The following is a 23,392-nucleotide window of genomic DNA, read 5'->3' on the forward strand; positions in this document are numbered from 1 at the left end:
ATTGTCGTGTACCAAAGTTGGTGCCTGGCGCTTAGGGCAGGATGTGGTACCAAGCACCCCGCATGGTGGGCCGAGGCTACAATGTATCTTGCAATGACGGACGAAAAAATGGTGTTGGGGAGAGATATGGGGCAAAAGCTAGGCTGATAGCAATCAACCCCAGGATCATATTCTGCAAGTACGCGTATCAAGTCTGACCTCGCTTCTGACATACTTCTGACTTGACTGTGTCGGGTGCTTATATATAAAGAGCCGGGCGCATCCCAACCCACCTACAACACTCAACACCAAATCTTCCTATCTGCCGAGAACACTCTGCAGATTCGCCGAAATACAACATGGCCGACTTTGAGACTGTGATTAACGACACCATCGCAGCCCACGAAATCCCGGGTTGTGCCCTGGTGGCTACCAATCGTGATGGTAAATCCCTTTTCACTTTGGGGTCACAATCATATACTCAGACTTCCCACAGGCTCCTTCAATTACGCTAAATCTTTTGGCAAGACCTCGATGAAAGAAGAAAATGCCAAGCCCTTCGACTTCAACACCGTCATGTGGGTAGCATCCTGCACCAAACTCATGACATCTATCTGCGCTATGCAACTTGTGGAACGTGGCCTCGTCACTCTCGACGAGCCTATCTACAAGCACATTCCCGAGCTCGAAGCATTGAAAGTCCTCAAAGGCTTCAACGAAACCACTGGCGAACCCATTGAAGAAAAGCAGACAGCCACCATGACACTGCGCCATCTACTTACCCACGCATCGGGTCTGAGCTACGATGGCATGCACCCGACACTACTCGCATGGCTCGCATACCACAAAAAACAACCCAACCAGAGCGGCAAACTCCTCGAACGCTTCAGCGCCCCGCTCGTCGCCCAGCCAGGAGAGAGCTGGGCGTACGGCCCGTCCATCGACTACGCTGGCCTACTCGTCGAGCGCATCTCCGGCAAGTCGCTGGAAGAATACATGAAAACCAATCTTTGGGAACCGCTTGGTATCAAGGACATGACGTTCTACCTGGACTCTCGGCCAGACATGAAGGCTCGTCTCGCAGACATGAGCATCCGCAATGAGGAGGGGAAAGTCAGGTTTACCGATGCGCACATGCCGTATCTTAATAATGATGGCAAGGAGAATGAGGATTGCATGGGAGGCCAGGGCGTCAAAACTTCTGCGGGCGAGTATTTGAAGGTGCTTAAAGCAATCTTGACTACGGACACGGATGAGAAGATCCTCAAGAAGCAGACGGTCGAGGAGTTCTTCAAGCCGCAGTTGGGCGAGGGCAGCCGCGGCATGTTGAACTTTGTGCTGCAGGATCGCATGGTATGCGCCCCACCCCTCGGTATTCTGATACGAAGAAATACTGACAAAACAGGCGAACAACGCAATGGGCGGAACACACCAGGGAGCTAAGAGGGACTGGGGTCTGGGCGGTATTCTCATCATGGACAAGCCAGAGGGTAGCGCGTTCGAGCCCGGCACGATGCTTTGGGGTGGCTATCCTAATCTCATCTGGGTATGTTTCATTGAATCGCAGTGCCACTCTCCTTCGACACGAAAAAGACTAATCTGTCGCCAGTGGGCCGATCGCAAGGCCGGTCTCACCGGCCTATACGCCAGCCAAGTGCTCCCACCCGGCGACGCCAAATCCGCGCAACTCACGCGCCAATTTGAAGAAGGCATGTACGCCGCTCTCCAGAAAGTAAGCACACCACGTCTATAGCCTTGCATTCTTGTTAATGTTTGTTGCATCAAAGGCCTAAACCACCTCCCCTCGCGTCGCATGTCTGTAGTTTACAGCGTCCACCTAGCAAACCAATCCAGAATCAAACTCGTCGCTTCGGCGTCTTTGCACGTCAGTAGACTCGTCTTGTCGTCTGTGTCCAGGTTGAAGAAAGAACTGGGCCAGTCATGCTCGAGGTTCTTGTATGCGTAATGCACAACCGTCTCGTCGCCCCATGTGTGCTTTGTCACTGATTTCTTGCCGCTGCACAAAGTGCTTGTGACATTCTGATCCGCTTTGAAATGGTCCCTGTCCGCCCAGGCATTCACGTACGCGGGGATGTTGGTCGAGTTGGCGTTCTTGCGGCTATTGAGAGCGCCCTTGTACTTGATCGTCTTGTCCTCGATGCCGTGGAACTCTGCAATCGGGATGGGCAGGCGGCCGGGCTTGCAATCTGGCAACTGCTGCGTCGTCTTGTTGAGGTAGAAAGCGCCCGAGACAGGCGCGAATGCTGCAATGCGTGTTGATGCGACCGGGTCGCAGGCTAGCAAGCCGGTGAAGCCTCCGCCGTTGGATTTGCCGGCTGCGTAGATGCGGGACTTGTCGATGCAGAATGTGGATTCGAGATGGTCGATCAGCTCCAGGGTGAATTTTACGTCGCTGATCTTAGGGTCTGCGTCGGGGTCGCCTTGCCACTGCGGGACCTCTTTGCCGTCGTCGGTGATGAAGTTCACGCCTTGTGGGTAGACGGAGATTCCCTCGAAGCCGTAGCTCGCGTTGGAGAACTGACTGAGTTTTTCTTGGTACTTTGCATCCTGCGTACGACCGTGGAAGGAGAGGATAACAGGGAGTTTCTTAGTTCCGTCGTAGTTGGCAGGGAGATGTAGACGGTATTTGCGAGTTGGCGTGCCGCTGTTGCTGGAGAGCGTGAGGTTCTTCGACTTACCAGGGACGAGACCCTCTGGAAGAGCTGAGCCACACCCGGATTTGGTGTCACGGATGCTTAGAGCCTGGATACTGGAGACGAGGCCGAAAGCCGCAATCGTAGAGATAATCAATTTCATCGTGACAATGCTGTGGGGAAAGATGGTGATAATTCAAGGCGAAATGAAAGCGACCGACGCGAGATTATATATTATACAGGTTACGCTCAGGACCCCGATGATGCGTGAGGCTGTTCTCTATTTACAGACCTGAAATATACGCCAGCTCAAGGCGTCCAATGCGACGCCTGACGATCCCTCGTCAACACTATCCCATGTGTGGAGTAGTCGTCGGAGTACGTTCGGGTTCCCTATCTAGGACTACGACGGCTTGAATAGTGCAACTCGCGCTGATGGGAATATGAGACAGCACGAAATGATGTCTCGTGAAGGTTTGCTAAGGTAAGCCGCTGATGCGGAAACTGTCTTGTTCTGGGGTGATGCGTCGTGGTTGATGATGCAAAGGAAGCGGCTGACGGGAATTGCCCCATGTCAAGACTCTAAAATTAGCACAAAGCTTAGTCGACCCGACCCGTCCTGAACGCCGGCTCACTCGTTCTCCGTCACGATATCTCCATCGAGCGTACGTCAAGCTTCACACTCAAAATGACTTGGACGACTTACAATTCAGAGGGATGGGCACTTACACCTCTGCACTTGTCTTCGGGCTGTCTCCATACAGGGCCACGACACTCGATACTATCTTGATATCTCAACCCTATCAACCTTCCCTTGCTTCCTCTGTTCGTATATGTACAACCACTACGTGCATTCATTGTCGTGATTACTTAGGCACGGGAGAGCTCTACGCGAAAAGGCCCAAAAGCTCGAATAATGAAACTACGTCGATAACTGGCAGTTACCAGTGTAGCTTTCCTGGAACTATCTAGACATTTCCGAATCAGGCGAAGTCGTTTGAGCATGAGGCAAAAGAAATGAGCTTTAGCAGCTTCATTTATAAGCTTTGTATCAGGAGAACCAAAGGAGTTCTTGGAGTATCTCGCTGCTTTATCCAATGGTTTTCTCTCATTCTTTAAAGTATTGTCGCAGTCTTGCTGCATCACCTGTATCTCGCGACTCCTGCCACTATTTTCCTCAACTGGGGGACGACCTGCATGTGCCACCAGCCCGATCGGGCGCAATCAGAAGCTGAAAAGGCTACAGGCCATAATATAACTTGTAGGTGTGACACCAGAGTTCATTCGTTGACTCATGTGGATCTCAAATCTCTCAAGAAGAGTCGGAAATATCTGTCGTGTTAGCTATCGTCATGAGTTCATCATGGGCTGCGTATGCTGAACAACCACTAATTGCAGACCCGTAACGAGACTCATGCACTTTGATAACACACATTATATGTTCCCCTTCTCGATTAGAAAGTGAATGCCAAGTCTAGAGCTAGTCAGAAGATCGAGGGTGAATGCGAAGTTTTCACGTCACAGCAACACATGTTTGCTCCAATCGCTGCTCCCCGCTCTACGCATTCACTACTCACATCCACCTCTCTAGGCAACCCTGCCGTCACCTTCTCTGGGCTTAGCTCCTCGTACGGCCTGTCGCTGCCCGGTATATAATACCTGCTCCCCCGCCCTCCTTGTCTTTTCTCCCCTCAAGCCCCCAACCTATGTCCCTTTGACAGCCATGCCGAGCCTAAACATCTCCTTGCCAGTCTAGCATCAAGCTCGCCTTTCCGTTGCAACAAACCTTCCTCAACGAAGGACGTCTGCGCTCCCGGGCGCCCAGTGGACGCAGCGCAGACGAGCGCGGATTGTTCCCAAGGCCCGACGTCTCCACTACCTCCAGGGACGTCAATGGGTGACATGGTCGATTTGCGCCATTGGTAGCCACTCTGTGGAACCCGCACACGCACACGCACACGACTTTCGGCCTTGGATTTCTAACGACCTAGGTATCCCAGAGTCCAGAAAATGCTTGTCCGAAATTGGAAGCATCAGGAAGAAGATGATGGATTTACCACCTCGAAGGAGCACCTGGCCTGGGGTGACTGCCTTCGAGCCGCTCGCTTTTGAGGCTGCAGACACGCCGGCGCTGCTGTCTTGCAGGGCGGGGACCACGACAGAGCTGAATCGACGCTCAAGCCCGATCGGAATGCGACATGCCCACAGTCTAGGGTGCTCATGTTTGCGAATCTCTGCCCGGTTGGCGAGGGAAGCCAGCTGGGAGGACTCACCGCAATGGTTTGACTAGAGTGTCGCTGGGAGAGTGAGACTGAGCTATGGCGATGGTGGTGCCTGACTTCAGAGATAATGCTTTTTCATTGATTCAGTTGGCTTGCCAGCTGTTCGAGGAAGAGGGTCGATACGAAAACGGGCAAATGAGTTCTCTAACACGCCGCACATTTGCCTGAAACTTTATACTATGTCATGTAACTATGGAATCGCAGTGTCGTCGCTGTTGACACCATGCTCTCTTAGCAGTTGTAGCATCGACTCTAACCCGTATCCCTTTGCGATCCTCACACACTCTGTAGCAGCTTCATCAACGCGCGGGTCGCAGCCTCGCTCAACCAAAAGCCGGAATAGCGCCACGTGCTCATGTTCGATTGCATATGCAAGTAGAGGTCGCGATCCAATCTTGATGTCTGCACCATGGTCCAGTAGTTCCTGAACCACATTCCTGTGGCCTTTCGCCACTGCTAAAGAGAGAGCATCTCCAAATTTTGCTTTGTGTTGGAGTAGCAATTGCACGGTCGCCAGATCTCCCCATCCAACAGCGAGCTCCAAGACTGGAACAGCAGTATCTGCTTGATGCTCCAAGAGCATTCTAATGGTGTCCTTGTGCCCGCGTCTGCAAGCTAACAGGAGTGGTCGCCGGTCTTCTCCGCACAAAGACCTGTCGCCTACACCTTCGACTGAAGCCCCGAGGCTCAAGTAGTGCTCAGCCATTTCAGTCCAGCCTTCAATCGCGCAATGCCGTAGGAACCGTGTATATTGTGCCGGCCCGAATTCCCGGTTTATGCAGTGCAAACTTCGTTTCTCCATCAGGAACTCAAAAACCTCCCTGCTGGGGGTGTGCATCAATGCCAACATCCACTCGTTCGCGTACGCATGGTGAGGCCGCCTTTTCCTCGAAAACACCCAAGGTAAGCTTTCAGTAGCGAAGTTGAAGATGAACTGCACCGCATCAAGGCGGCCGGCTTCGGCGACAACGCATAACATCTCTACTCTTCGTTCTTGTGCTGATTCGGGGAACTTATCAGAGCCGGTTGTCAGCGCGGCAAGAAAACGCTCATCGCTGTGTCTTGCAGCGTGGTTATTGATCGAACTGAACATCCAACTATTCTGAGCAGGGTGTCGTGCGCTTGCCATCCATCTTTCGACGATCGTAGTCGTCTGTGTAAGATAAGCGGCCACGTAGAGATGGGTCTCGGAGTCACTTTTGTCTTTGACCTGACTGGCCTTCAACATCTGAGCTAAACGTGTGGACGGTCGTTGGTCGCGTATGACCAGCAGACACAGCTGATGAACATAGTCAGGGACGCTGCGTGCTTCTGCATCCGCTTCGTGCAGCTTTTGTGCAACGGCACGAATGCGGAGTAAATCGGGAAGCCCATTGCTAGGCTCACTAAGCACTCGACGTGCAAGGTAAGACCCAGCGAAATAAGGGATTCGTGGGATGGGATCTTTGGAACATAGTTTGAAATATGTATCAAGGAGTCTAAATATGTGAATCACATTGATAACCTCTTCGGCAAAGAGTTCTGACAACATTTAGCTTTTCCTTTAGATGCGAGAGGTTTGAGAAAGAAGGTACTGTTGACAAGTCGCAGCCTAATTCTCCTTCTGAGACCTCTAACTTCACATGCACGTCTGAGTATCTCTTGAATCAACTCAAGAGGCAAATCAAGGATGCGCATTTAGGGCAGCATTCACAATCGTTCCAAAAGGCAACACGATGTAACTATGCGATTTGGAAGCTGTAAAATGATGTTCACAAGTTGAGATCGAATGAGTAGAGTAGGTTCGGTTATTGGGGCGTGATGGAATTGGGCGCAGCTCTCGTGCTTGCGTAACTGAGAGAGATCGCCGCGGCAAGGCTAAATCGCGCCCGGGCCACGGGCAAGGGCGATAGTTTAAGCTGTCTAACTTCACAGTTGTTTTTGCACTTCATGATATACCAATAAGCTACTAAGTCTTTCCAGGCTTCGATATGAGGTAGCAGCTGCTCTATAATAGCAAGTTGAGTTCAAACAGAGTGTGCACGTATCATCATAGTATCTGGTGACGTGGATGGCATTGACTCACGTTTTGATCAAAACACTTCTCAACACTTCTAGGCCACCCAACCTTTGTATCTCTCATCCTCGTCTTTCTAGCATGGAAAAATCCCATTTCAAAACCGCACTAGGCCAGGCTATTTACGAATACGGTCATGAAAGCGACCGTAATAATCACAGAGAACTATGCGGCAACAATCCCAGCTCCGCCACAATATTGAATACAGAGCCAGCTCTGCGCGATCGTAGATTCCACGCAATTCACAAATTATGGTCGGCGATATCAAGCGAAGAGCATCACATTCTAATCAAAGAAGCTAAAAGTGAAGGCGAAAAAGCTCAAGTAGCGTCCGTGATGCTAGAAAAAGGTGAAAGGGCCGTAGAACTGCTTAAGGGCTTACTTGAATCGCACCAGAAGCTCATAATAGAAGAAGCCGAGAATCAAGAACATAGTCCAAAAGAAATGCGGCTGGTCCTAGTTGGCAAGCCGTGGAAGAAGCGTGAAGAAATGATGTGGTGGATGGTTTCATTGTTGAGAATTGCGGCGGAGTGGGGGATAGGTGAGATATTCGTGACGGAGGGATTGCCAACGGAACCGGAAAAGTCGTGGGACGAGGCGTATGGGGTGTTGGCTATATTTAGGGAAGTCCTAGAGGACCAGGATGTAGAGAAATGTTAACATATTTGACAACATATCGTGATTTGACAGACTGGCGTTATTTGAACTAAGTCCACTAACCATGACACCATGCTTGTGCTGAGCTTTCTGGTGCTTGATCTGACTTACTCGCTTTTGCCTCTGGCTGATGACTAGTACGCCATAAGGCCGACGATATGACTCTTTTCAACTAAGGACTGATTCAGCAAGATCTAGTCAACGACGAACAATGCCATTGAATCTCCCCGCTCTTCATTCTCTCCTAGCCTTTATATACCATTCTACCATGCCCGCCAAAGCACTGCGTACCCATTATAAGATCAAACACCTCTACAACGACATGGAACCTTTCAAACTAGAGCGCGATAAGATCAAGACGCTGATAACACCGACGATGGATCCAGCATGGACGAAGAAACGTAAAGAAATCATTGAAAACCTGCAAGCTATTCACATGATTGCGTACCGCGACACTACGATACGGGATCCCATTCGTGTCATGCAAATCGAACGACTTGCTATACGAGCCATTAATGGAATGCTCGAAGAAGACAACCAGCGCGGTTTTTTCATTCAGGGATTGTACCATGGGCCAAGATCAGCAGGGCATCAGCGTGTGCGTGCGCATCTGGCCAAGACACCGGTCGAGAGACTATGGTGGATGTCTGTAATAGTGAGGACAGCGGTGTGCTGGAACCTGAGTAAAGAGATTTTGAATCTTGGAATAACGAAGGATTGCAGCGACGCGAGAGCGGTTTTGGAGGAAGCGTATGACGTGGTGGCTATGATGAGGGTGATGCCTACAGAAGCACCACAGTCAAGCTACTTGTGTCGGTTTTATTGTTTATTGATGCAGTTAATATCTTGGATCTTCTAGTGCCCCGGCTCTTAGTAAAGCACACCCTTCGTACTCCTAACCTCGCCCTCCCACTGCTTGACCACCGTTGTTGCATGTCTGATGGCGATCGCAAGTGCCTTGAACGCACTCTCCGCCCGATGGTGATCATTCTCTCCCCTTATGCAATCAACATGTAGCGTTGTGCCACTCGCTTGCGCAAAGCTCTGCATGCAATGCGGAATCATCTCGCAGCTCAAGTCGCCAATCTTCTCCCTCTTCAGACCCAACTCGATAACGCTGTATGGCCGGTTTGACAGATCGATGACGGCTCGTGAAAGCGCCTCGTCGAGAGGTGCGTATGCGTGTCCGAATCGTGCTAGACCTGTTGATCCTTGCAATGCGTTCTTGAACGCGGTGCCGAGTGCTAAGCACGCATCTTCACTGGTGTGATGGTCGTCGATGTGGAGGTCGCCCTTGCATCTTATCTGCAGACTCCAGCCGGCGTGCTTTGCGAGGGCGTGGAGCATGTGGTCGAGGAAGCCGATGCCAGTGTCGACGTTGATCTCTTGGCTGTTGGACTTCTGTGTGGCGTGGTCTTTGTCGACCTTCTCGCCTTCTCCGTTGAGGTTCTTCTTGTCAAGAGCATCCCAGAAGTCGGATTGTTGGTAGGCTTCGAGTTCGCCTCCGTCGAGGTTGATGGAGACTTGGATCTTGGTCTCGTTGGTGTCGCGGTTGAGGGAAGCGGTGCGCGGCATTGTGGCGGTCGTAGCTCTGTCTGTGAATTCGTGTGGCAGGGGATGTATATTTCTGGGTTGAGTTGGCTGAAAGATGATTCAATTGCTTCGTATGATGTCAAGGTGTAATGAACAAAAAGTTCGAGCCGACAGAATCGGAGGGGTTTAGATGCACCCCACGCCCCACGTCACATGTCTTGGCATATAGGGCTGAAAAAGTGGCCAACCACCGAATCGCCGAACGAAAGCTTGCAGCTAAATTTTTTGACATCGCAAAGTCGCGCGCAACCACTCTCACCCAAAGTAAGAGCAAAGGAAACCAGTTTTACGCGAGTCAAATAAGCAAGAGCAAGGAAATATTCCGCAAAATGCCAGGCACGACAGAGGAAAACGCGAATGTAGCGATCGTGGATCCTACTTCGGCAACTGGAGAGGAGATTGATGCATCGGTCGATCGCGACAGGATACGCGTGGTATGTACTACAGTTCGTGTTGCAGAATACCTTTACTAATTCGACGCAGCTATCTGGGGCGACTGAGACCGCTGCATCATTTCAGATTGATGGTGAGGATCACACGCTTGGCAACGCGCTTCGATACATTATCCACAAGAAGTGAGTTTTAGCTACTATATCGTTTGCATCATAGTGAAGTGGCCAACACCATATATAGCCCTGATGTCGAGTTCTGTGGATACTCGATTCCCCATCCATCTGAGGCCAAGATGAATTTGCGTATCCAGACATACGGTAAGCTATGCCCGCTTCGACTGTCTGAATCCTGTCGCTAACTGTGATAGATGGCGTCAGTGTGTATTCTGTGCTTGAGAAGGGGCTTGAAGATTTGATGGCCATGTGCGACGTTGTCGAGGAGAAGTTCAAAGTCTCAAGGGACGACTTTGTCAACCAGATGCAGGAGTGAGCGTTTCAGAGCATTGCATTACAGGCGTTCAAGGGTAGCATGGAATGGCGCAAAGGAAGGAAATGGTATTGTCTTTGCTATATACACGCTTCTGCTCTCCGACTTTTGGGTCTCTGCTTGGGGCTGGTCTAGTTGCGGCCCTGCACAATGCATCAGTATCAGTTCTCTGCCTCAGATGGTGGGGCACTAACCTCTAAGAAACCGTTGATGAAGTTACTCGGCAGCTTAGCCTTTGGTTCTTCTTCGGCGCGGAAGTATTTGAGCACGTGTGATGTCTGCTTCCAGAAATTCAGGGTTTCCTGATGGAGCGTCAGTCCTGAGATCCTCTAAAAAGCTCAAGTTCGCTTGCAGACGCGCAAAGCCTCTTGAGGGTTCGGCAAGAGAGGTCGTACCTGGAATTCCTGGTGACTTGAGAACAGTAACACATCCACTGTCCGTAGTTGATTCACGTATCTATGCCGCTCGAACTCTTGTCGTATCTTGGTTCGTAAGGTGGAAACGGGTAGGTTGAGCGAGTACATGGTCTGGACCTCGGGAGCCTATGTGAACTGTGTTAGCCATTGGTTGTCCAATGGTGTCTTGAAGCTCTCTCGTCCCCCTGGGGATCTCATGTCTTCTGGTTCGCGAGGTTCCATATACTCCACGAGACACAAATTCCAGGGTTGAAGTCGCCAGAGGAGCTCGTAAGAGAAAGACGTGACATACCGACCGCAGCCAGTCTCGATAGCTGTGAATGACCCTCCTCTTCGCATCGTTCCAGTTGACCGCTGTGCCAGCATTAGCGTTTCAGAGTCCCCAATGCCTCATGGTAATTGTATGCATACATGAGCGCGTGCGCTGGGCGAGGTAGGTGGGGTTAATGACCATGTTTGCGGTGTTGGTGAGCTCGAAGGTGTCCTGGAGCTTGACCTGCCGTGACGATGCGGGCTTGGGTGGAGGTTCGCCAAGCCTCACGTTAGCGCGGTTTCTTGGTGGCAGGCGCATTCGTAAAGTTATGCGACCACCTTCTGCCTCACCAAACACTCAACTTACAATCACCACGACAATCGCCCAAAGACGAAAGACTTGCTGCGACCTTATTCTAATCACAGACCCAACCTCGTACAAAATATACGCCAAGATGCCACCAATCCGAACCGCACGCGCCTCGAAGAAGGCCCCGCCGGAGGGCTTCGAGGATATCGAGGACACTCTTCTGGAGTTCCAGAACAAGATGAAAGACGCTGAAAACGCATCGCACGAGGGAAAGAAGAAGTACGAAATGACTTGGCCCATCTTCCAGATCACGCATCAGCGCTCGCGTTACATCTACGACCTCTACTACGAGAAGGAAGCGATTAGCAAGCAGCTCTACGACTATCTCCTCAAGAACGGATATGCGGATGCTATGCTGATAGCGAAGTGGAAGAAGCAGGGTTACGAGAAGGTATGTGGACTTTGGAAGAGCTATACTGGGATATTGCTGACTTGAACTAGCTCTGCTGCACCAGGTGCATACAGACCAAGGAGACCAACTTCCGCTCGACATGCATTTGCCGAGTACCGCGCGAACAGCTCAAGGAGAATCAGGACATACAGTGTGTCAACTGCGGGTGCAGAGGATGCGGATCGAGTGACTGAGCGAAGAGAGGGACTACGATATTTCCTGATACTGGTCAAAACAGAAGAGCTAGGCGGTGCCCTGGCTGTTGACGGACATCTGACTCCCACACACTGGCATGGGCGTTGCAACATCCAGAAGCAAGACGAGAAGCAGAAAAGTTGGCGAGAATGATACCCCGTTATGACAGATTGAAGTCATGACATTCACAAACAACACGAATCGACAGGAGGCACAGGGTTCGTCGGTCAGACACAGCGTTGTGTTCAGTCGTTGACATGTCTACAGATAAGCTACATGAATAAAGTGCAGTATTTGTGTCATAAAGAAACCTCCCGGGTATGCCTGAACTCCTATCTTGAGCATATTTTAGTGCTTTCCCTAACGCCAATAACAAACAGTCGTAAAATACTATCCCTTTCGTACATACTCACCGAACACGCTGCGCCGTCAAAATCTTTACAGTCTCGTGCTAACGATGGTAGACGGGGGGTTTCCATTGGACCGGAGGATACAGACTGTAATCTGTCTTCAAGCGTGCAGAAGACGGAGGCGAAGGCCAGTACTTTGCCAAATCTGTCCCCAAACTGTGCCGCTTGACCGTGTCGCCACGCTTCAGCCGAAACGGCATGCTGCCGTCGATTGGCGATTCCAGGTCTGCATCGAGGACCCCTTGGTTCTCATTTGATGATGCAAGTTTCAGCGGTTCGACGTTCCTGCTCTTGTTCTCGGTCGCATCCATGGTCTGCAGGGCTACCGGTCGTGAGAATTGCGCCTCACGACGTCCATCACGTTCCATGGGCGCGCTGAAGGCTTTCATATGAAACACCTTGCTACTCCCTCTTCGACTCGCAATCGAATTTTTGTAGGATTTCAGATCCTTCTCTGGGACGGGAGGTGGCTTTCTCGGCGCGTGATGCAGTTTTGGTACAGCTCTCCGTTTCCGGGACCAGTAGATGAAGAGAATGCACAACCCAACTAGGAAGATGACAAGGGGTATCATGGCGAGTCCAATGATCATTACGCTGGGCATGTCGCGACCAGCCGGATGTGCGGAAGGTGTTGGTGTGATGGTGTCTAACTGGGTGTAGACCGTGACTGTAGCGATCGGGGGTTGTGTCGATGCCGGCGTGGTGTCGCTGCGCATTGTGAAGCGTAGTGGCGACATGATAACCCACAACGAGGTAAGGCAACCAGATCGAATCTCCAAGCTCTACTAGCAGGAAAGACTGGCCAAATAGGCAGAGTATATCGATAAGAGCCGTATCACAAACGCAGCTGAACTGAACACAATGCGCGCCAGGCCACCCCTTAAGTAAACCCGAACAATAAAACAAAACGAACACTGCCCACCTTTTCCCATGCTTTGTTTTCTAGCACACCACCCTCAAGGAACAAGGTCCAATTCTTGAGATCTACGGAGTCCGGTTGGCCAGCCCCATCAGACCTGCTGGGGGGTCGAGTCTGTGAAACATGAGAAAACATGGACGCGAGTAGTCGAAGGCTAGAAAACGTGAGCAAAAGAGCCGGCCAAGCTAGAGAAGTTAATGCACGTTCATTGTGGGAAGCATGGTTCATTTTCCGCGATTTACTAGTAGGGTGTTTGGTAGGGTGGTTTTTTGCTTCTTTCTGCGGGTAGTTGTCTAGTCTCAGGCACGGAATATTGACAGAAGGCCGGCCCCGCATCGTGCCGGCAGATCTTACATGGGGCTGGCGGGACGACAGTTGGGCTTGGGTTCGCTGACTGGCTGGTATACATTGCCTTGGAATCGAGGTTGTTGGGTCCAAGAGTTCGTGAGTTCCGACGGGTGGCGCTGGATGTGGTTAGTGTGCCTTTTTTGCTATTTAGGGGTCGTGAGGCTGAGCTTGAGTTCAGCTCGGGAGATGTTGGCAGGGGTGTTTGACTGGAAATCCTTGTTGGATGTATGCTTTATTGCTTATTGAATTGATGCTTTGTGACATAAAGGAAGAGAATGAAAGTATTGCCTACTCTGAATTGGCTGTATGTTCGAAGCGAACCCGTTGTGGAGGGAAGAGTCTAACGAGCATAGTTTGTTTTTCACGTTCACGCGCTGAGACAGTCGTTTTCTGTCATGGCTGGATTGGAGTTTCATTAGTCCATCGTTTGATGTTCAAGAGTTGTGGGGTTGACAACTCGTGTTGGGCGTGGAGATATGCCGCTAGACAGGGGTCGCGATGCGATAATGCAATAACGGCGGGAGGAGCTTCAACCTCTGACAATAATTTGAGGGACGAGCCAGAGTCACTCGTAGGGCGCCGGACGCCAATTGACTGAGTCACAGAAGCTGTAGAAATCTGTAGGCTTCAATCGTATGTCCACGTTTTCTTTCTGTCTCCATTACCCATCGCAAAGCACAGCAACTCAATTTTGTGAGCTGGGGACTGCGTCAAACCAACAAAACTTCCTTTTTGTGCGGGACTCTAACCTGGCTTCGGCAGATCGGTTGGGGTCGCAGCTCTTGCAGGCATCATGTCTCTCACTCGGCTGCACCCGCGACTCCTCTCGCGGACGAACCGAATCTTTTCGTCGCAAATCCGATACTATGCTGCGCCTGGCGAAGGTACAATCCCCGCAGCCAAGAAGAAATATGTTCCAACGAGCGGTACATACCCGCTTGGCTTCAAGGCTGGAAGCGCACATGTTGGTGTGAAGGCATCGAACACGCGTTTCGACGATCTCGCTCTAATCGCATCGGACACGCCATGCGCCGGTGCCGCGGTTTTCACCACCAACAAGTTCCAGGCGGCCCCCGTGACGGTCAGCAGGGATATGCTGAGGAAGAGGAAGGGTGAAGGCGTCAGGGCAGTCATTGTGAACTCAGGCTGCGCCAATGCCGTGACTGGGCGTGGCGGCATTGAAGATGCGATATCTATGGGCCAAGAGACGGACCAATGCTTTGTCAAGGACAACAATGGCAAAGATGACGGGGCAAGGGAGTCGAAGTGTTGTCATGAGTACTGGTGTCATCGGCCAGCGATTACCCATACAGAAGATCACATCGAAGATACCCACGGCATACCACAATCTCGGAGACACCCATGACCACTGGCTAGCGACGGCCAGGGCGATATGCACCACTGATACTTTCCCCAAACTCCTCTCCCGATCGTTCCGTCTCCCAAGCAGCCAAGAAGGAGTACCATATTGCCGGTATGACCAAAGGTGCAGGCATGATCCACCCCAACATGGCCACCCTGCTGGGGATTATCTGCACCGATGCACCAGTTTCAGCAGGCCCACTACAGACAGCGCTTACCTCCGCCATTACGAAGTCGTTCAACTCAATCTCGATCGACGGCGACACATCAACCAATGACACAGTCGCACTTCTTGCAAACGGAGCGGCAGGAGGCCAATCCATTACATCAACCTCATCCGAAGACTTCCAAGCTTTCCAGAAGACCCTAACGGAGTTTGCCATCGATCTTGCCAAGCTTGTCGTCCGCGACGGCGAAGGCGCAACCAAATTCGTCACCATCCGCGTCACGAACGCAGCCACGTACAAAGACGCGCACAAGGTCGCTTCGACGATCGCCCGCTCGCCTCTCGTCAAGACCGCCCTATACGGTAAAGACGCAAACTGGGGCCGCATCCTCTGCGCCACCGGATACGCTGAGGGCGTGGACTCAGTCATCCCCGAGGAAACAAGTGTGAGCTTTGTGCCTACAGATGGCAGTGAGGAGCTGAAGTTGCTCGTTCGCGGCGAGCCGGAGCAGGTGGATGAGACTCGGGCAGCCAAGATTTTGGAAGCTGAGGACCTGGAGATTAATGTGCGGTTGAGCGAGAACAAGGGTTATAAGGAGGAGGCTGTGTTTTGGACGTGTGATTTTAGTCACGAGTATGTGACTATCAATGGGGATTATAGGACGTGAGGCGAAATACACAAAAACGAATAGAGTTTGTTCGAGCTTTTTATGGTCTTGTGCACCCCGTTTCTTCGCTTCAACGGTGGGAAAGACTCAGGGCACAAGAAACTTGGTAACTCTGAGGCCACTGAAAGCCTTTTTGCTGCCTGTTGAAAGTACTAGCGATGGCTAAAGGCACAATCCATAGATGATTGTTGAGTATCTTCAGCTGCTAAGACAGAGCATGGTACCTAAATACTCTCTGAACTACGTCTCTTCATGCACCTGACAGGTCCGCTGTACCTAACGTGCGCCTCTGTAGCGTACGATTCGCTATGATTACTTCGGACTCCGTTTCATCTCCATTCTCGTGAGTTGTACGCCGTGCAGAGTTCAAGGTATCTTTTGCTAGGTCATTGAACTATTGGTAACGCGTTTCAGCCACATCTCTCGACGCACAGTGTACATATGACCACTAGAATTGATATCTGCTTTCTAAGTTCTGTTTGTACTCATACAATTATGGCTCTCTCCTTTGCCGCTTCGAAAGCCAAACCGGGGTGCGAGTCCGTCCATACCCCCATAACTCGCTGTATCTCTGCCCTGACTGCATTCGCATGCACGTTTCTATCAGCGTAGGTTTCCGTCAGAAACCCTGGAAGCTCAAGAGCCGCTAGCGAAAGTCGCACAGCCCATTCCTTGCCTTCAGGAGTATAGATTGGATTTTCCCAGGGATAATGACGATTCTCCCTGTTCGTAATCTCATCGAATGCGGTCTGGATGGAGCTTTTACAGCTTTCGCATGCCTTCACAAAAGACTCGAAGACTTTCATCAGTCTTTCCTCTTCCTTGTCCACTTCAGGACTCATCTCTACGACATCTTTAGGAACTGACTTCCAGATTTCGATCAATTGCTCCCGAGTAGTCGCCATCGTTGGTGTGTCGCCCTTTGCTATTTTCCTTTGTGCCGTTGAAGAGATAGCTGACTGTTCGGCTTTTTGTGAAGATATAGAGACCAGGCTGGAGAAACTGAACTTAATGAGAATAGCTAATTGTTGCAGACGTTGAAGCTTTCTGGAGCTTTATACAGCTCGTTAGTCATTGAATCATAGGGTCATAGAGCGACTCACGGTAGGGCTGATACATACTTTACTGCCTCAGACTTCGGACTTATCCAACTCTCGTGCACGCGTTGAAGGCGTTACTCGTCATAACATGTATAAGGTGTGGCCATGATTTTGAATTGCTGCGATCATACTGCTGGCGGATCATGAAAAGCACTTGACAAGTGTGCAGCTCTCACGATGCGTACTGCTTGATACCAACCTAGGTAGGTATTTCTGGTCGTGAGGAGGTCAGGGGTGAACTTTTGTTTCTACCCTTCCGTGGGCTATTTACCAACGTTATGGTTCGTGTGACGAGTACAGGTGCACCGACGCTTGGATAACGTGGCGCAGTGTGCACAAATTCGTGAATCTGACAAACCAACTGTTTGCACCTGTCGATAATTCTGAGGCTGCTACGAAACCTCGGTGAATGATGTTTCTTTAGACAAGCATTTACCCTCATTGAATGCCTTTTCCATCTCCTCCGCCATCCTCTCATCCTCATCATCCTGCTTCGCCTTGTCCTCCCCGGATACTGCTTCCTGCTTCTGACGTCTCGCTTTCTCCTCTGGGATCTCGGGTATCTCACTTCCCGAGAACGCCTTAACTTCAATTCTCCATGCGCTGTCGAGCCTCCTAGCTTTGTTGAACACGAGGCGAGTATATCCATCCCAATGATCCATTCCTTGAAATACTGTGTCCCAGATGCTGAGCCTCAACGATTCCCATAGAATCTTTTCCTTACGACCGGGAAGTCTATTACTGAATCTGATCAGGTATATTGAACGTGCGAATCTAGTGCTCCAGTACTGGCAGCCTGTTGTGTCGTGCTTACGTGCCCATGGATATCCGTGCCGCTTTACCCCATACTTGAAAGTGTCTACTACAGTGTCGTTACTGCAAGTCTCATAGAAGGCATTGTAGTACTGCTGCATCACTGTTTCAGATGCCAGTTGGTAATTGTGCTCATCGATGATTCCGGGTAAGAATATCCTTAGCCATTCAATGTACTGTTGTTGGGGGGTCTTTTCGCTATTGGGTGGGAGTGGGGGTGGGGGGGAAAGTAATGACTACCATGATGTAACACTATCTTCACGGGGAGGCGGATGAAAGAGCTGATAGAACACTAAGGGGTTGGTTCGTGTGAAGCAGTATTGCGAGCGAAAAAAGACCCAGGAGCAGCTATTTCTATTCTTTTTATACATGTCGAAGACTCGAACGCGATGTTACACAAGCGTTGCATTGGTACCGGGTCGGCTCTACAATCCTTATTCATGATGACTCTGGGAGCTGGGATGATTTTATGGAGTGTAGTTGTGATGAAAATGCCTCCAGTCATGTCATCAGACCGCGTAGTGGCTGATGTCGTCACATTGTTTGTGATTACAATCACTGTGTCACGAAAAGCACTGTTCTCGTGCTGTTGGATTGCCCCCTGATTCGAACAACAACTCACACAGGAGATAAGTCATCATTCTATGATTGCCATAAAAGCTGGAACTTTGGCACCAAGACACTCTACAACACCCAACCCAAATCGTTTACTAAATCAATTAGGATTCGATCAATCAAATCGCTGCAATGGATCTGGAGAGACCAGAGACCCCCGCGCATGACAAGCAACGACCATACACAATTACACAGGAAATTCAGAACGGCCTTGAAAGACTTACAAAATATTGGAGGTTGACTTGTGTGAAGAAGCACGGTTACGGGGAGGGCGATGTGTATGAGGCGAATCGAGATAAATTTCACAAGGATTTTGTCCAGATGCTCGAGGGTGCGGAACTGTTGAAGTGGGAAACTGTTGTTTTCCCAGAATCCGGAAACGATGCGAAAAAACTCAAATTCCCAGACAACAAATACCTCTATAGGTTCTTTGTAGCGGTGGCAGTGGTATGGGGACTAGAGTTTGAAGCAGTGAACAAGGCCGTCCACGGTGGTTCGACGGAACCTGACACCGCAGGCGCATTCCTTGCGAAGCATTGGGACTCTGAAGTCGCATTTCAAGAACAGAAAATAGCCAACGCGGAGAAAGATTTGGAAGAACGCCGAGCTAAACTTAAGGGCAGTGCTATTAAGAATAGTTTGAGGGTAAAAGAGGGCTGGATATGACACTTATCAGGATTCAATAGAGGAGAGCGGAGAGTGTTGAGTGAGGTAGATGATGAGGGGCTGAACTGTTTGTCAATCATGTTTATCACCATGTACTTAATTGCTAAATGAATTTCATGTCTGTGAATCATTACAGGTACCAGCAAGGACTGGGAAAGGATTTCATTAACGCTGAGATAAGACTGCAGGAAAAACGTGATGTGATTGAACACACAAAACTGGGCTTTGATCTGTCCGTTTTATGAGAGGCGAAGTAGGACAGCGTGTATAACTTGCGAAACTCAAAGCCGACAATGTGAAGGTCCGCAAATTTCCAATTGAAAAGCCATGACATGATCTCTATTGCAACAAACCGTAAAACGGGCCGTTTGGCAACCTCGATCACCCGGAGTGCAGCACACTACGGTTGAAACCTGCATGACTTCAACTAAGACACGTCTTGAAAAATTTGATATGTAGCTCGTGCTTGGAAAGCCTGGTGGTTGCTTGTCCAGGTACTTCACGATCGGGATCTTCTGATAGCGAAAGTCCAGCGACATCTGGGGGAAAGGACAGCAGCTCGAGCGGGTCTTCTCTGTCGTTCCGATGTAGTCTAATCGTCAACAGGTATCATACCAAGTCCGAAGCTGTCAATTCCAATATCTGCATCCCAAGTGACATCCCATGATCCCTTTTTGGTGCCGCGCGAACCCTGCGATCACGACCCAGGTTTCTTGGACGAGATGCAGATGGGATAATGTCTATTCCATAACAACAGCCTAAATCACCGCCTTCATCGTCTGTAGTTTGGACAAAACCTGAGCCTTTAGGTATGTCACGCATCCTGAACCCAGTATATGGGATGTTAACACCATTTTGGTCGTCCCACCTGGGGCACATTGTGAAACCGGCAATCAACACCGACTTTGCAGAGATCTATTGGCATTTCACAGGTATCACCAATAACACATGCCGGTACAAATCGTTCAGTGTGCATGGGAGAAGGTACAACCTTCGCTGTGCGTCCTGCATACGATTTGCAGCAGCGAATGACACACGAGATACACCATGAACCACCCTCTCAGTTTCATCAGTGATCTTTTTGATAAGCTTTGCGTACTCTGATTCGTTGGTGGCCAACGCAACGAACATTTCATCCGAGCTCATGGTGGCCCGCACGTACTCTGTGATATCTTTCTGAATGAGCTCGTGAACAGCAAGCCAGCAATCAGTATTTTGCGCGAATGCGCTTTGGAGGGACAAGTATGGTCGACTAGAATCGCAAGGCTTGACACATGGTTTGTAGAGGAATTGTTGTAGGAACTCGATAAGCTTTGTCTCTTCCATCGCTGGATCGTCATGCCGATCTTGCTCGTTGAACTCGTCGAAACCATCGATAGAACTAAGGAGACGGATATGGTGGTCGGCGGAAGCGTCAAGTATGCCGATCAAATCTGGCGTCAAGGCACTCTTGGAGAACTGGGTGCCAGACGGCACCAAGCGTCGGCAGAATTCTGTCTGCCTTTCCTAACGAGAAGAGGTGAAGAGGTAGCCTGTAAATGTTCAAAGATTTCTAATAAAATAAGGTAGAGTATCTTAGAGCTGCGCATACACCCAGGCTCCCCTAACCTTATAATGAGTATACCTCTAAAGAATATCAGCGTAGGTGCAGAGCGGGCACGAATTTTGCCGCTGCCTGGTGGTGAACCAATGATGATCGCATGCTCCAGGCTTCTGCTTCACGCCGCGATACCAGCCGTCCAAAAAGATTAGATTTGCACAAGTCAGGAGTTCACCTTGCATCAAGTGCATGCATGTCGAGTTGACTAAATGTCGTGCCATTGTGCGCTTTGTCCTATACCGAACAACCGTGTGCGCATGTGGATATCTCGTGTGGCCCCAAACGCCTACAATGCAACTTACATACCAATTAGTCCTGCAGTTTATGGTACCTGGTCGATCAAAATCTGTTGGTCGTCAGTACGCCGTCCAGGAAAACCAACAATGAAACCTACCTTATCTCGTAGTTACCCGCTCGTGTCATATATCGGACCCACTTCACACTGCTGTAGTTGCTCTTCTCGAACACTTTCAGGTATCGCACAAGCAGCCCAGAACTTGTGAACATGAGCAGCGAGAAGTTCAAGCTGAGCGGCGGCCTCGACCAGGCCTTCTGATTGGTCATGCTGGTCAAGCTCGCTTCCGCACTCAGAACATACTCGCTCTGACCAGTGAAGCGGGGTATTTTCCAGACAATGTTGTTGTGCTCTGGCTCGTACTTTGCCTTGCCCTGGGATGTACGTTCGGTGATGCGGGCGGTATTAAGGGGCGTGGGTATCCGCACCACGACATTAGTCGCGAACAGCTTTGAGCCATAATTGGCACGAATGGCGATGCTGTACTCGACTTTTGTCTTTCCAACCTCATTGACGATAGCATGTACCTTGAACGGTAGGTTGACATTCTCGGTAGCTCGATACCGCATGAGTTCGAATTCGCCATCAGGTGGGACGAAGGAGATAATCCGGTCTGTGTCAAACTTGCCAAGCTTGACGCATTGGTGAAATTGACAGTCCTCAAGTGTGACACTCCCAGCAGCCGCCCTAGTCGCCTTTGCGCCCGCCTTGTTGCCTGATGGCTGTTGTAGGTGGTCTTCACCGAGCGTTAACCGATCATTGAGCCCGAACTTGCACTCTGGCGTTCCCGACAAGTATGCGCGCATTATAATCTGGCCGTTCACATCTGCCCGCAGTACCGTGCCAGTCGCTGACATCAGCAGGTTTACGTCTTCGATCACATCGACGAACGCCTCGTTCTTGCGGTATTTGATATCGGCTCGTCGCCATGACAGAGCGCCTGTCGCCTGCATTGTGATCTTCGAGGAGTCCTCCTGTCATGAGTAAGCAGTTGCCTGTCTCTCGAGGAAGACCGATTCTGAGCCTACCATTGCTCTCTCTGACTTCACGCCTTCAGTTGTAATGTACATCTTCAGTGTATCCGTTTCGGTGTTTTGCGGGTACCCGAAATCCAGAATCTCGTCTAATAGCTCGTATACCAGCACGAAGTTGTTCTTCACAGCCTCCTCATCGAATTTCCCAAAGTACGCCTTTCCCAATCCTACAAATCGATATAGGAACTCGAACACTAATGCCGCGTTTGCATTACTCTTCGTAACTGCGACCAGGTAGATGTTCTCGTGCTTGACATGGCTAAAGGTCGTTGAACCGAGTGTGAGGATTGGTGACCGTACTTGGGCGTTGGATATCACCTGGATGCGGAAGACATCGGCGAGTCGCGGGCGACAATCGTTGCGGAATGCGCGAAAGATGAGGTTCTCGCCTTTTTGATTAAATATTAGTATGCCTGATAGCATTTTGAGGGCTCAATTGTGTGGTGAGGGGTGCAATGGTGTGGAGATAGCGCGAGTGGTGGTTGAGCTCCGCGCGACCTCCGTAAGCAGGGGCCTTCGATGCCAAGAAAAGGGTCCATCCCGTGTTGACGAACGGGGCACATCCTAGTCCTCTCTTCAACGTCCTCAATTTCACGTTTGGCAGCGTCCATGTACAAAAATGCGCGCCAAGCTTGAGGAGTCTCGCCGGGGCACCAAGCTCATCGTATTCACGTCACGTGTCAGATGAGCAATTCAGACCACCTTGGCCAACGACGCTCCGCACAGGACCTGGGCATCTCTTAAGCTTGCGGCACATTCGATTTGCTTCGGCTTCACAGATGCATGCGAAGCAGATCCGTCAATGCCACAATCAACACAGAGCCGCGTAGCCAGCAGCACTCGTCCGTGACTGATACGCAAGCGTCACAGATGAATTCACTGTTAGAGGCTGACCTATGCGGTCATTACGCATCAAGCATGTCGGCCCAGCAAACAGCACACTAACAAATCTTCCCATCTCCTTCATCTACTTCTTTCATCTGCGATGCCGATCAATAGTGCCCATCAAGTCGCCAACCACAACTACAACATCAAACATGGATGGCACCTTCACCCCAACAACCTCAACTCCCGAAGTTTCCTGGATCTTCAACGTTACGACGCCGAACATAGGTCTTGATAATGTTACTTGATGATGAAAATCTCACTGGGGTAAAGATCAAGCTGTCGATGGCAAAGCAGGGTGATTTCAGTGCTGGGTACGTGCAGGCAGTAGGGGAGCATCACAGTCGATACAGTGGGACGAGTGCGCATCTGACTGTCGAGTGGATCGAGGCTACACAAGACGAGCCTGAGTTGATGGATGCGTAAGGACGTTGTAGGTATCTCGGAGGCCACTGTTCGATCGAACCTTCAGACATACCCTTTCACGTATGACGTACGCATTGTCAGCTTTCACTCCCTAGCTGCGACCCGTGGCAAGTGGGTCTGCCTCCGCGGCCATGCCACTAGCCCCCGCCTCCGAGCTACAAATATCTCCAAAATCGGTCTCCAAGAAACTTCTACCACGACCCACGGGCACGTACTCAACTCCACCCCTTAGAGCGACCAGAGACAACACCAAGACCACCATCTCCCCCCTACTTCTGCACCGCCGACTGCTTGAACAAGTCCCAAGCCAGGGACTAAAGTTTAATACCTGTATTTCACTTCCGTCAACACATCGATCACC

The 23,392-nt window shown here is 50.5% G+C and overlaps 17 protein-coding genes across 17 annotated transcripts; 7 read left to right on the forward strand and 10 right to left on the reverse strand.

The window, feature by feature from the left end:
• Positions 1–338: 338 nt before the first annotated feature.
• Positions 339–1,861, forward strand: SNOG_09364 (hypothetical protein; the record flags this gene model as incomplete). Its single annotated transcript, XM_001799607.1, has 5 exons — positions 339–423; positions 476–1,332; positions 1,385–1,525; positions 1,589–1,711; positions 1,767–1,861. The coding sequence occupies 5 exons, from the start codon at positions 339–341 to the stop codon at positions 1,770–1,772; spliced, it is 1,212 nt and encodes a 403-aa protein (XP_001799659.1). The 3' UTR covers positions 1,773–1,861.
• On the reverse strand, positions 1,804–2,796 carry SNOG_09365 (hypothetical protein; the record flags this gene model as incomplete). Its single annotated transcript, XM_001799608.1, has 1 exon — positions 1,804–2,796. The coding sequence occupies one exon, from the start codon at positions 2,794–2,796 to the stop codon at positions 1,804–1,806; it is 993 nt and encodes a 330-aa protein (XP_001799660.1).
• A 1,455-nt stretch (positions 2,797–4,251) lies between these two features.
• SNOG_09366 (hypothetical protein) lies at positions 4,252–4,537 on the reverse strand (the record flags this gene model as incomplete). Its single annotated transcript, XM_001799609.1, has 2 exons — positions 4,252–4,274; positions 4,420–4,537. 2 exons carry the CDS (start codon positions 4,535–4,537, stop codon positions 4,252–4,254), a joined length of 141 nt encoding a protein of 46 aa, XP_001799661.1.
• Positions 4,538–5,105: 568 nt separating this feature from the next.
• Positions 5,106–6,592, reverse strand: SNOG_09367 (hypothetical protein; the record flags this gene model as incomplete). Its single annotated transcript, XM_001799610.1, has 2 exons — positions 5,106–6,358; positions 6,538–6,592. The coding sequence occupies 2 exons, from the start codon at positions 6,590–6,592 to the stop codon at positions 5,106–5,108; spliced, it is 1,308 nt and encodes a 435-aa protein (XP_001799662.1).
• Positions 6,593–7,896: 1,304 nt separating this feature from the next.
• On the forward strand, positions 7,897–8,315 carry SNOG_09368 (hypothetical protein; the record flags this gene model as incomplete). The annotated part of the gene is made up of 2 exons (XM_001799611.1): positions 7,897–8,192; positions 8,216–8,315. 2 exons carry the CDS (start codon positions 7,897–7,899, stop codon positions 8,313–8,315), a joined length of 396 nt encoding a protein of 131 aa, XP_001799663.1.
• A 183-nt stretch (positions 8,316–8,498) lies between these two features.
• On the reverse strand, positions 8,499–9,203 carry SNOG_09369 (hypothetical protein; the record flags this gene model as incomplete). The annotated part of the gene is made up of 1 exon (XM_001799612.1): positions 8,499–9,203. One exon carries the CDS (start codon positions 9,201–9,203, stop codon positions 8,499–8,501), a length of 705 nt encoding a protein of 234 aa, XP_001799664.1.
• Positions 9,204–9,550: 347 nt separating this feature from the next.
• On the forward strand, positions 9,551–10,103 carry SNOG_09370 (hypothetical protein; the record flags this gene model as incomplete). Its single annotated transcript, XM_001799613.1, has 4 exons — positions 9,551–9,655; positions 9,705–9,796; positions 9,831–9,931; positions 9,982–10,103. The coding sequence occupies 4 exons, from the start codon at positions 9,551–9,553 to the stop codon at positions 10,101–10,103; spliced, it is 420 nt and encodes a 139-aa protein (XP_001799665.1).
• A 47-nt stretch (positions 10,104–10,150) lies between these two features.
• SNOG_09371 (hypothetical protein) lies at positions 10,151–11,087 on the reverse strand (the record flags this gene model as incomplete). Its single annotated transcript, XM_001799614.1, has 5 exons — positions 10,151–10,243; positions 10,295–10,402; positions 10,496–10,642; positions 10,809–10,870; positions 10,928–11,087. The coding sequence occupies 5 exons, from the start codon at positions 11,085–11,087 to the stop codon at positions 10,232–10,234; spliced, it is 489 nt and encodes a 162-aa protein (XP_001799666.1). The 3' UTR covers positions 10,151–10,231.
• A 136-nt stretch (positions 11,088–11,223) lies between these two features.
• SNOG_09372 (hypothetical protein) lies at positions 11,224–11,723 on the forward strand (the record flags this gene model as incomplete). The annotated part of the gene is made up of 2 exons (XM_001799615.1): positions 11,224–11,529; positions 11,604–11,723. 2 exons carry the CDS (start codon positions 11,224–11,226, stop codon positions 11,721–11,723), a joined length of 426 nt encoding a protein of 141 aa, XP_001799667.1.
• A 452-nt stretch (positions 11,724–12,175) lies between these two features.
• On the reverse strand, positions 12,176–12,871 carry SNOG_09373 (hypothetical protein; the record flags this gene model as incomplete). The annotated part of the gene is made up of 1 exon (XM_001799616.1): positions 12,176–12,871. One exon carries the CDS (start codon positions 12,869–12,871, stop codon positions 12,176–12,178), a length of 696 nt encoding a protein of 231 aa, XP_001799668.1.
• A 923-nt stretch (positions 12,872–13,794) lies between these two features.
• On the reverse strand, positions 13,795–14,193 carry SNOG_09374 (hypothetical protein; the record flags this gene model as incomplete). Its single annotated transcript, XM_001799617.1, has 2 exons — positions 13,795–14,009; positions 14,151–14,193. The coding sequence occupies 2 exons, from the start codon at positions 14,191–14,193 to the stop codon at positions 13,795–13,797; spliced, it is 258 nt and encodes an 85-aa protein (XP_001799669.1).
• Position 14,194: 1 nt separating this feature from the next.
• SNOG_09375 (hypothetical protein) lies at positions 14,195–15,639 on the forward strand (the record flags this gene model as incomplete). The annotated part of the gene is made up of 2 exons (XM_001799618.1): positions 14,195–14,653; positions 14,857–15,639. The coding sequence occupies 2 exons, from the start codon at positions 14,195–14,197 to the stop codon at positions 15,595–15,597; spliced, it is 1,200 nt and encodes a 399-aa protein (XP_001799670.1). The 3' UTR covers positions 15,598–15,639.
• A 443-nt stretch (positions 15,640–16,082) lies between these two features.
• On the reverse strand, positions 16,083–16,502 carry SNOG_09376 (hypothetical protein; the record flags this gene model as incomplete). The annotated part of the gene is made up of 1 exon (XM_001799619.1): positions 16,083–16,502. One exon carries the CDS (start codon positions 16,500–16,502, stop codon positions 16,083–16,085), a length of 420 nt encoding a protein of 139 aa, XP_001799671.1.
• A 587-nt stretch (positions 16,503–17,089) lies between these two features.
• Positions 17,090–17,595, reverse strand: SNOG_09377 (hypothetical protein; the record flags this gene model as incomplete). The annotated part of the gene is made up of 2 exons (XM_001799620.1): positions 17,090–17,438; positions 17,561–17,595. 2 exons carry the CDS (start codon positions 17,593–17,595, stop codon positions 17,090–17,092), a joined length of 384 nt encoding a protein of 127 aa, XP_001799672.1.
• Positions 17,596–18,257: 662 nt separating this feature from the next.
• On the forward strand, positions 18,258–18,831 carry SNOG_09378 (hypothetical protein; the record flags this gene model as incomplete). Its single annotated transcript, XM_001799621.1, has 2 exons — positions 18,258–18,770; positions 18,802–18,831. The coding sequence occupies 2 exons, from the start codon at positions 18,258–18,260 to the stop codon at positions 18,829–18,831; spliced, it is 543 nt and encodes a 180-aa protein (XP_001799673.1).
• A 1,950-nt stretch (positions 18,832–20,781) lies between these two features.
• SNOG_09379 (hypothetical protein) lies at positions 20,782–22,143 on the reverse strand (the record flags this gene model as incomplete). Its single annotated transcript, XM_001799622.1, has 2 exons — positions 20,782–21,660; positions 21,715–22,143. 2 exons carry the CDS (start codon positions 22,141–22,143, stop codon positions 20,782–20,784), a joined length of 1,308 nt encoding a protein of 435 aa, XP_001799674.1.
• Positions 22,144–22,757: 614 nt separating this feature from the next.
• On the forward strand, positions 22,758–23,031 carry SNOG_09380 (hypothetical protein; the record flags this gene model as incomplete). Its single annotated transcript, XM_001799623.1, has 2 exons — positions 22,758–22,844; positions 22,879–23,031. The coding sequence occupies 2 exons, from the start codon at positions 22,758–22,760 to the stop codon at positions 23,029–23,031; spliced, it is 240 nt and encodes a 79-aa protein (XP_001799675.1).
• Positions 23,032–23,392: the final 361 nt, after the last annotated feature.

Source organism: Parastagonospora nodorum (assembly GCF_000146915.1).
Source record: "Parastagonospora nodorum SN15 chromosome Unknown scaffold_14, whole genome shotgun sequence".
Classification (NCBI taxonomy): domain Eukaryota; kingdom Fungi; phylum Ascomycota; class Dothideomycetes; order Pleosporales; family Phaeosphaeriaceae; genus Parastagonospora; species Parastagonospora nodorum.